The sequence below is a fragment of the Dinoponera quadriceps genome, unplaced genomic scaffold, assembly GCF_001313825.1.
Source record: "Dinoponera quadriceps isolate SergipeBrazil2010 unplaced genomic scaffold, ASM131382v1 scaffold343, whole genome shotgun sequence".
In the NCBI taxonomy this organism is placed as follows: Eukaryota; Metazoa; Arthropoda; class Insecta; order Hymenoptera; family Formicidae; genus Dinoponera; species Dinoponera quadriceps.
Genome location: NW_014554441.1, coordinates 35245 through 46383, shown reverse-complemented (window position 1 = coordinate 46383; position 11139 = coordinate 35245). Strand labels below are relative to the sequence as shown.

General features: G+C 41.6%; 1 protein-coding gene across 3 annotated transcripts; it reads left to right on the top strand.

Moving 5' to 3' along the window:
• The first annotated feature begins 5802 nt into the window (after positions 1-5802).
• LOC106748663 (peroxisome biogenesis factor 2) lies at positions 5803-10928 on the top strand. 3 transcript variants are annotated; one of them, XM_014627429.1, is made up of 2 exons: positions 5803-5878; positions 6512-10928. In XM_014627429.1, exon 2 carries the CDS (start codon positions 6532-6534, stop codon positions 7426-7428), a length of 897 nt encoding a protein of 298 aa, XP_014482915.1. In that variant the 5' UTR covers positions 5803-5878; positions 6512-6531; the 3' UTR covers positions 7429-10928. The 3 variants fall into 3 exon arrangements, with proteins under 3 accessions (XP_014482915.1, XP_014482906.1, XP_014482897.1); XM_014627420.1 differs by having other exon boundaries at positions 5813-5975; XM_014627411.1 differs by having other exon boundaries at positions 5813-6029.
• The last annotated feature ends 211 nt before the right edge of the window (positions 10929-11139 follow it).

The window sequence follows — 11139 nt, the reverse complement described above, 5'->3', positions numbered from 1 at the left end:
TTCGCACCGCGGCGATAGTCGCGAGCGAGAAGATCGATATCGCGCGCTTAGTCGGCCGAATATAAATTATTCCTTCGTCAAATAAACCCAAGCTGTACCGGCTATAAAATTATTGCAATTCCTCTGCGCCGTGTCTACGTGATGTTTTCACGGGCTTTTTCTCATGTAGCCTATGAACTACCATCGACCATCACTGGTGAAAGACAGATGAGTACTTTTCCCAGGTATCTCGACGTTCCATATACAAGAGAATGCATAACCGACTTTTGCGTAACTGAGTTTCTTTCGTCATCGACAAAGTTATGCTACGGGGCGAATAAAAAGTTAAAATTACGTTCATTTATATACATGTGTCGTAATCGGCCGAGCAGCAGGACATTATCTATTTGCTCTCGAAATTTAATTCGCAATCCGCGCTCTAGTTTCTAGCGTTGTAAATATTAAATACATGCTTCATAGTTCTGGCTACAAGGAAATTTATTTTACATAATTTCGTAATGCGTTATACTTGCGAAAACCGATACAACAACGATAATTAATCTAGTGAATTTTAAACGGAATAAATTTCGCGCAAGACGCGGTCAGGAAAGTGCGACGTCAGATGAAAAAACGTACCGATAATTATCGTCGGGCCGTATATTTTCACAGAGGATGTACACCGTTGACGTAATAAAGCCCCAAATAAAACATCGGCGTGCGCGCGCGCGCACGACTAATGCAAGGAGTGTGTAGCCGGCCTGATTTATCGCAGTATCGAGCTGTAGCGCGATAATATCGAGTACGACGAATTCGACATGCGGCGACGCGCGTCGCTTCGGCGGCGCGACGGATTTAGGCGCGTCGATAAATAACGCCAGGTGCGAGGAGCGAGGACGCCGAAATGTTCGCTCGCTCGTGCGAACGAGTCTTCCACGTCGGCGGTACGGGCCGTAAATTAAGGTCAGAGCCAAGAGCGATGTAAGCGACAAGTCGAGAGAGAGACAGAGCGAGGAGGAAGAGAGAGATAGATGCGAATGGATATGCAAATCACGTACACGCTCGGCTGTTTACGTCTGTCGATCTGTTCGCCACGACGCGCCGCGTCGCTGTCAAAACAGCCCGCCGACGAAATAACGAGAGTGCTGTCGAGCAGCGCGAATGCTTCGCGTGAGCGTCGCGCTCAGAAAGAGAACAGGCCCCGTTGTCGAGTGTGCGGACTTCATTATAAATTGGAATTTTTATTTTAAACCATCGAACGAAATATGCGTGTCGAATTCCTTTCTTTGAAAAAAAAAAAAAATGTGTTATTAAATATCTCGAAATATCGAATCGTTAAAGCTTCTTTTCCGCGATGCTGATTCCCTGTCTCGAAATCACGATCTGGATGCAAATAGTTGCTTGATTCGGTTCGCGCTATCATCGCGTAGGTGTTTTGACAATAAGAGAGATATCATTTTTTTTTCAACGAATTTTAGTTTTATATTTATTTGATTACATGAATTGGGATTTTTTCATCATATAATAAGAATCAACTGAATAGCGCACGCCCAGCACGCATCTGTGTTGGTTGTACCAAAAATAACATTTGAATATACAGTAAATATTCTTGATCGAGAAATTCGAGACAGCCAATCAGCATCACGGGAAAGAGGCTTTAAAATATATTGATAACACGTTTCCTTTTTTTTTTTAAAGAAGAGAATTCGGCAAAAAGTATATCTCGCATCTATGTTGTTTAAAAGTTAACAAAACGAGACGCGAGAAGAAATTGAAAGAAGCCTTATTATTATATTATTATTATATCAGTCCAATGATGATTTTACTGATTACATAACATGCAACTAAGTTATTCGGATTTTCAAGAATATATTTCATCAAGCATGATATACCGGCAAAAAAATGTAATTCATTATCCATTTAATTAAAGTACATCACCAGTTTTATATAACGCGATAAATTCATAAAAATCACAGAATAATACGTGCTCCATCATACGTTCTAAAGCAACGTGCTCGCACTTTAAATACGATTGCAACACAGTTTCTCTTTAATACCTCGAATCTGGCTTACATGAGAAACTTCAATCCGTGTCTGACCATTTAATCCGTGTGCTGCACGATTAAAAAAAAACTATTTACCGAGATTATGCCAGTTGCTACCGCTTAAACACAATGGTAAAACGAACAATGAAGATTCTCAACTCGCGGAAATGAAATAATACTAATAATGTCAACGGACCAAAAATAATCATATAATGGCAACAATAAAATTAACGCGACCACTGATAACAATGCCGACGATAACATCGTGACAAACTAAAGATTATCGTGTCTGTACATGTAGAAGGCAGAATAACAGAAAAAAAAACATCATTCCATAACAAGCGTAAAACACCGTTCACGGAACACGCAACAACAAGGTCAAATCACTCAAACGTTTTCCCAGCTTATTCCGTACTTGGACGTAGTAATCACGACCGAAGAAATATTCGAAAAGCCGTCAGCGAACAAGTGGCTACGAAGCCGGAGGGTAACGTGCGCGATACACTGCGGCATACGTTTCAAGGCGATATGCTCGCATTAACCTTCGGGCGGTGCAGGTTATCAGGCTTCCCGATTTAACCTGTACGATCCCGGTATCAGGATCACCTCCTTTCCGTATTTCCTTCAGTAAATGGCCGAATAAGACGCTGCCCCGAAAGCTGCTCGAACCACTTGTTCTATTCGGCTTTTTCGGAGTAGGCTGTTTCCAAGGAGCTTATCCCCGTTAAGAGAGACAGAGAAAGAGAAACGGCTGCGAGACAGAGAGAATATTCGCGTGTACACAACAAGATGCGCGATATCGCGTAATCGGAAGGTCATTTATAATCACGCAGGCAAGCAGGTGCAACGAAGAGAACTCTCTCGCCGAATTGGAGGTTAACCTGTCACTCGACGGCAGATCGATGTTACGGCACGGTCAGACCGTACGCGATCGACGCCGCAGAAACGATATTACATAATTTCTGCCACTCACCTCTTGAAGCTTGTGGTCGTGCGCGTAACTGCTGCAACGGGTGTCTCGTCTCCGGTGAAGAGATAGCGCAAAGGAGAGACAGTGATTATACAGCAAGTGGGACTGAGAGAAAGAGAGAGGAACGAGGCAGACGTGCGGAGAAGCGGCGCGGAGGTCACACACCGTGGCAGCCGATGCGGCCCGACGGCTGCACCACTTCGTTTCGGCCGGTGTACCGAGGTGTAAGAGAGTGAGGAAGAAAGAGAAAGAGAGAAAGAGAGAGAAGGAGAAAAACGTCAAACTTTATCACGAGTGCATGATGCACGGGGCTGCGGGTTACATACGACGGGAGAGACAAACGGATACACTCGCGCGGCACCACCGACGACACTCGACGATGACGTCATACCACCGGCGGCAACATGGAACCCATCCGATACGACATCGACGGGGCACGACACGGACACGACGTATGACGGCTCCGCCACGCTCCAACTGCTCCACCAGCCCGTGCCGCCTAACCTCAAAACAACGATAATCCGGAACCAAGAGTAGAGCGAGCCGCGGCGAACGCGCCCCGAGCGCAGCGGCGGCAACGCGCTAACATACGAAACCGAACTGACACGACGTCCCGGCCGACTCGAGCCGAGCAGTCCGAACGCGCCTTTCTCATCACGCGTCCCTATTGGCCGCGCGCTCGTCGCGCGTCTCTATTGGCTTCGCTCAGTTACCAACGGCTTGTAGCTCTATAAGTGACCTGTTCTTTCGGGGCTGCACTTTTTGCACTTCCTCACAATTTTCCCCACCATCCTAGTCTCTAGTATCGAATATCAAATATTTCGCTCTGAGTAAAGAAAGTGCAAGAGAATGCATATGAGAAAACATGCTCGGGATATGCTATTGAAAACTATTGACTCTGAATCTCAAGTTTTATCGCTATCAACGGGTTTCGAGGATATCAAAGAGCGTTACCTATTCTCCCCCCCCCCCCCTCCCCTTCCCTGTAAGGTCGTCTTTAAGAATATCTTGTCGATGCATGAAACCTGATGTCATTTAGAGAAAATTAAATCGACTTGAATCCATGAATAAAGCACGCAAAAAATTCACAAGTCAGATGCCTATCCATTATAATTTTTTTTCTTTTTAGAACTCACGACTTCGCCTTTAGCAAGAGTTAAAAGTTTAGAATGTAGACATTTTACCTGCAAATTTCTCTAACATGATGAACAGGGAATACTTGATTCGACAATTCCGACGATACTTCACAGGAACGGTTCTTTCGGCAGGTCGAGAGCGGAGATCCAGAGTTGAATTTCGTGCGGTTGCAACATCACAAACTCACTTTGCCCGACATTCGCGACTGACCGTTTCGCGAGACACTCGCTTTCGGCGGTATTCGACGATATTTCGTCACGACGAACGCGCGAAACTTATTTTCGGCACTCCCGGTGACGATCATTCACGCGTGAGACTCACCTTCGGCGAGGCGAAATCGCGAGATGTAACGTAACGACTTTCCGAATCTTAACCTCTGCATCTCCGCGCGATTGAGATGCTCAAAGTTTCAAATGTGCGAACGACACTTTCGACGAACCGCGAAATATCCATTTTCGGCGGCTATTTTCGATATTTCGCTGCGATAAAAGTACGAAACTTCCTTTCGGTACTTCCTCCGGTTTTGCACTAAGATCCTCTCCCGGCGAAGCACAGCGATTTGAACCCGATTTGAATCTGAGCCGCAATCCTAACCCAACGGATGTGCGGAATCTCGTCCGGAAATTCCGACGATTAGTCTACGAGATATTCACTTTAAAAGAATATCGCACACGAGATTTATTTCCAGCGAGTCAAAACCGCGAAAAATATGGAACAGCTTCTCAAGCACGAACTACCGACGCCATGATCCGTTTCAATTGAACGAAAGTAACGCGATTGAGATACGTTAGATATTAATACGCGCAACGCAGTGCGCAGTACGCACGCGAACCCCGTCATATTGCAATAATTTATTTAATAAAAATTGCCAAGTACGAATTATTCAAAGTATTCGCGATAATCTTGATGTTCAATAAACAATGTCGTTGGAAAATCTCAATCGCTGATTGTCGCATATTTTTATCATTGCGTTGGGACTATTTGAATGATCGTTCGAAAGATCTTCGTATAAAACATGACGTGACACGGTCGAGCCAATCACAACAGTTCTTCTCGTAACGAAACGGTCGTTCGAACGCGGGTCGCGATCACTCGGTGTTCATCGTGTATTTTACGCGTCGAGAATGAATTCCGTGTGCGAGTGTGTATCGGGAGTGCCGAATTCAGTGACGGGCGATCGTTCTGGCCTATTGTTTGGTTCGCGCGAGCTCGATTAAACGATGTTCCTTGATAGCCGATGTCTACATGCATTGTCGACAACATGTAATTGTAATGAGAAAAACGTGGAGCTGATTCAATCGCCTCTGCTTGACGAGACGAAGGTTCGGCGCACATACTACGTTTTTGTGCTTCGGTAAGTGTTTCGCTACTAAATTTGTCCAAAGATAAAATATTTTATGACTGCTGATTAACGAGAAGAGCAGACATTATTGATCTCCGATCATCCGATACAAATACTTCGAAGACGATGATCAATTATAATAGTAATACTGCATTATAGATTATCTACCCGAAATTAGTTTGTGAGACTCATAGGTTTTTTTGTAGAGCAGATTCAATTTAACGCTCGTAACGACGCGAACGTTCACTCTATCTTTGTTTAACATTGTTAAATGGAACCTGTCTATGATATCTCTTTAATACGTTCCATGGAACACTCGCGCCATTCACCGTTATGGCGGCAACGTGAGTGGCATTTATGTACATTTCTGCTCTATCAGCTAAGCCACACAATCCTAACCTCACTCGAGTGCGTACCTGTGATTGACAGTGAATTTCTCTGACAAGTTACCGCACGATTCGCATTGATCGCTCGTATTTTCGTCGAAGGAAACTTGCATATCTAAGTACGCGGAATAACAAGTGGGGTTACGTGACGCGAACGTACTGCATGTTGCTGAGTATGTCACCATGCACTTTGAGTTCGCAGCAAAGTCTATACGTGTTCCAAGATTATCTTTTGTAATCTTTCAGCTGTTCTATTCTAAATAGTATCCAAGTAGTTGACATTTATCTAACGAATGGTAGAAAATCATGGAAAATTTTTAATCTTTGTGTTAAACATCATTTTGATAAAATACTGAATTCAGATTCTTTTAGAATAAAATAATTAGATTTATTTGTAAAGCTTTATTAATACTTAGATATTTCTATCAAAATAAAATTGATCTACATCAATGGAAGGGTAGGTGTTTCTGGAACGTGTTGGAGAAAAGAAGATTATTATCGTGACTTGTTCGTTACAGAAACAGTCATTCATTTTTTAAATATACAATGTAAAAATTATTACTTTTTGCTTGAAATATACGATGCAAATTTATTACTTTTGTGTAACATTAATTTCTTTATGCACAGACTACTATAAAATAAATGTTACTTTCAGAGTTACTTGAGTGAATCGACATGACGCCATCACCTTATGTCTCAAGAATAAATCAGATCGATGCTGCTGCACTGGATGTTGAAATTTACAAATTACTGAAGGATGAAACCAAGGAAATTGCCAGATACAGTGCACCAGGCAAGTTCGACAAATGGCAGACAGAAATCGACGTAATACTGAAGATTCTCATCTGGAAGTTTTCTCTGCAACATGGTAACTCCACATTTGGCCAACGTCTGCTCAATCTGCATTATGCTAATCTCAATCAGAAGAAGGCCATACTTTACTTGCTTATGACTGTTTTACCTCAATATGTGAAAGACAAGTTGGCCAATGAGAATCTCTCAGCTTATGGTGGTACTGCCTACAGATTGAAGTCATTCATTGATAGAATTTCGAACGTGATTAGTCTTCTGCAGCTCATCAACCTGCTCTTCTTCCTCCATCGAGGCATACAGCCGCGTGTGATAGAACTTTTTTTAGGCCTGTCTACTCAGTCGATAACGACAAACAAACCTCGAAATATCGGTTACTCGTACATGACGAGGGAGCTGCTCTGGCACGGCCTGATGGAACTGTTCACCGTCGGTATACCCATGATAAACTTCCACTACCTGAAACACATGCTGCGAAAGCTATGGTGGTGTAGAACGGTGCAACAGCGAGACGTAAAGTTGTTACCGGTGATGGATTTGTCGACTAAATGCGTTTATTGCGAGGAAAATCCGATTCTACCATCGCACGCCGACTGCGAGCACATCTTTTGCTATTACTGCTTGAAAGCGCACTTTTCCGCGATGAATACGTTTCACTGTCCCAAGTGCGACATGAAGCTCTACAGCGACAACATGAAGAGATATACAGTTGCGACGAATACGAGCAACGTCACGGTGTTAAGTCTCAAGGGACCGACGTAGTGCAGTTCTACTGACAATCGTACGTAACATTTTTTATTTTCAATAATACCGAAAGTGAATGCGCGTTTGGTGGTGAAAGTATAACGTGATCTACGAATGAATGGTGTCTTAACTTATAGACTGATTTGGCCAAAAAGTTTCTATGCAATAAGTGAAAGATTTATTATTATTATATAAGGATTAAAACTATATCTTCGGAAAGAAGAGATTTTCTGTCCGACAATTGTATCAATTTATCGCGACGTATAAAGCGAAGGTGTCGGCAAAGGTATGACGTCGTACGATATGTCGCGTGTACGTTTATATTTTTTATTAAAAATAGCAATACAAAATCTCTTCTTTATTCATTTCAATACATCTTCCCGACTTCGGGCGCTCGACATTCTAGCGTTTTCTTCCTCGCAACAAACAAACAATAATAATATTAATAATAATAATAATAATAGATCGATACGATATACCTCGTGGTTTATCAAAAAATTATTTAGATTATCATATAAAAATATTATGCTGTGCTGTATATTATAAAACGCTCACCTGCCGTCGCAACGTCGACGGATCGTATTTATGCGAGTAATAATTCACATTCATCACCATTAATTTATCGTTTAGTTAGCTGGTTGCACCTGCTTGATGGGCGGGTACGTCCCCGGATTTATTACGAAATGACATCATAAGCACTAGCACAGAAAAAACACGTAACACACACATAAATTAACATTTTCATCCGCCTCCTACGAAATTACAAATTTCACTCGAGTTCAAACTTTTATCGATTTTTTTTTCTTTTTTTATGTTTGGAATGTGATTTATAATACAATTTATATAGCGCGACTGAGCAGAGTGATTTTTCCAACGAAACCTTATTCGAAAATACCTCTTTGGAGTCTTCTCCATTTCGCAAAAACCTTTTTTTTTTTGCAAAGATCACGTTTCTATTTCTATTCGAGCTATCTGTCTAACATTTTTTTTTTTTAATAGTATAAACTCTGCTCTACTTTAATATTAATCTTACATCGCGACGTATATGGAGGAGTTCACCCCAAAAATAAGGCGCACGGAAAATACGACACACAAATTATGTGGTTTTATTTTTATTTATTTTCATATATTTTTCTTTAATTTACTTTAGTTTACCTTTTCACCTTTTTTTATCAATTTTTACCTTTACAAATTTTTTTATATTTTTTTCTTTACATTATGTATCCAGATGTATACCACGCTGCCTTAAGAAAAATGCAAAAGTTTTATCTATCGCTATTATTCGCGCGTTCTTTTCAGGGTAAACTCTTTAATCATCGGTTGTTAATCAGCACTTTAATGTCGGTACTGAATTACCCTAAATGTCCTTTCTGTATCAAGGAGTTCGGCGATTTCGTTTTCGCTCTCGCTTAGGCGAAAAGTACAACGAAATTCTCAATGATTCTCTCTGAAGGAAGAGAGAAAGAAAGAAAAAGAGAGAGAGAGAGCGAGAGAGAGAGAGAGAGAGAGAGAGAGAGAACGTAACGCTGCGTAATTATCATATGCGAGGTATTAGTTTTGCATTCGAGGCTATCGATATGTAGGGCGTAATTTAGTGTATGTACGGTACGTTACAGTTGTTTAATTTAACGTGACACTCAACGTTCATTCGGCATGCTTCGAAAAGGGTCTGTACGTTCGTCGTAGCGGTATCTGAAGGCAACACCGCGTCTAAAAAGGTCGATGTATATACGCTATAATTTTCGATTCGCTCGCGTTTTACTATTCCTCGATCTCGTTTTGCTATTCTCTGAACTCATCGTTCAGACGTATATAAATAAAATGAAGTAAGGCATTGCGTGCACAACCACAGGTCGATGGTCTACACCTTGCTCTTTTTAAGAATTCAAGGATATTAATCTTAAAGTTGAGACTTGTCTTAAATGATATAACAATTAAATTGAGATATAGATTAGGATAAATTCTCTTTGATCATTAGGCAAGCAAGACTATACACCGATTAGATTTAATTCAAATGCAATCTTCGCAATTTCGAGATTAATTTTCTCTAGTCCTTGCAACTATCGTATTAGACGATTTGATTTTTTAGATTTGAAAAGAATGCTTCTTCAATTTTATATTATCGAGGAAGTATGTAAAACGCAATAGCGAATCTGTCGTTAAAATGAGGAGGGTGACATCGTAATTTGCGTAATGATACGATTGTGTGCGCACTTGAAACACTATTAATAATGCGTGATAATTTACAATGCGTTCTCATAAATGTCGGTTCTGTGTCGCGTAACTACGGGCGAGGTCGTCAATCGTAACCGTACATACGCGTTGGCATTCTTACGGTCCGTTTTCGCGACAATGAAAAAGATAGAAGTCTGTCATGTAATTTGCACGGGGCGCAAAAAGTGTCAAGTGAGCAGGGACTAGAAGAGAGAATTCGTGAAAATTCACGGTAATTCAATGTATTGAAACTGTTTCAGATATGTCTCCTTCTCTCTTCCCAATCATCCTCTCTTCTTCTTTCTACCGTCCGACGATCATCGACGCATCGATTCGCGCATCCATCGATAATCAAGACGCTCGAGCGCTAGTTAGAAGCTTGTTGGTCGTTGTCTCTTTTTTCCTACGCGCGCGCGCGTTCCCCTCTTTAACACTAATTTCCGCGATTATACCTATATACCCGTATTCGCTAAATCTCGCACGGGATCAGTACATATTTACGTAGGAACATTGACGGTCTTCTCAAGACTAAGATACATTCTATGCAAAGAAATCGTCGAGTCTCCTGACCGGCGAAGTGGACGATCTCGTGATACGACATTACGTACGTTCTGTATACATACGGTATGATACATACCGTATATATAGAACGAGGTCACGTATTTGCGAAAATCTCAAGAAGCAGAGAAAAAGCCGCGAGATTCAGGCGAATCTAATATTCTCGAGCTAATATTCGAGAGAATAATACCTTTTACCCATTCTGCTTCTCTCTGATATATTTTGAAATATGCAACCGTAAAAATCGGTTATCGTCTCGACGAGACGCGATCTTTCACCGGACAGAACTTCTTTTGCAACAACGAGTGATATCACAACTTATCGCGATATAACGTTCCATCGCTGCCACGAAATTATTATTATTTTCCACCCTCTGTGAAGACGCAGGATCTGAGGTGCATGTGTAATTGCAGGTGTAACTGTGTAATGTGGATTTCTCACGTGAGAATACGATGTACCTCCTCCATCCACGCGTACACACGTACACGCACATATACGCACGCTCACGCGTGTTTTTGTAATTAACTGCTCGGTCCTCGAGTAAACGATCGCACTCGAGGAACCGTAGGAGCTTTCCATTTCAAATCATCATTGAACGAAAACGAAAAACGGATAACAGAATCGGACAATCCAATATTATATCACACGTAGTTTTTTGCGAACACATATCTTCGTAATGTTCCGATCACTCGCGAGCGCGCACAAACGACAATAATTTACGCTTAAAAAGACTTCGCAAGAACTTAGTCAAGAACTCTTCGCAGTAAAATCTTTCGTTAGGCATGTTCGATCGCGCGATCTCCCATCTTCATCTCAAGCCCATCTCTCAATTTTCACGTGGGATTCATTTGGCAATTAAAGTCGTTTACGAGATCGATTTACGATCATTGATCGTATGATCGCGCGAGGATCTTAAGAGCGAACCGATTTTTCTCCTGTTCTGCAAGTAAGTCGAAC

Coding starts and splice junctions, on each gene's coding strand:
- LOC106748663 (XM_014627429.1), top strand. CDS start 6,532: ATGACGCCATCACCTTATGTCTCAAGAATAAATCAGATCGATGCTGCT.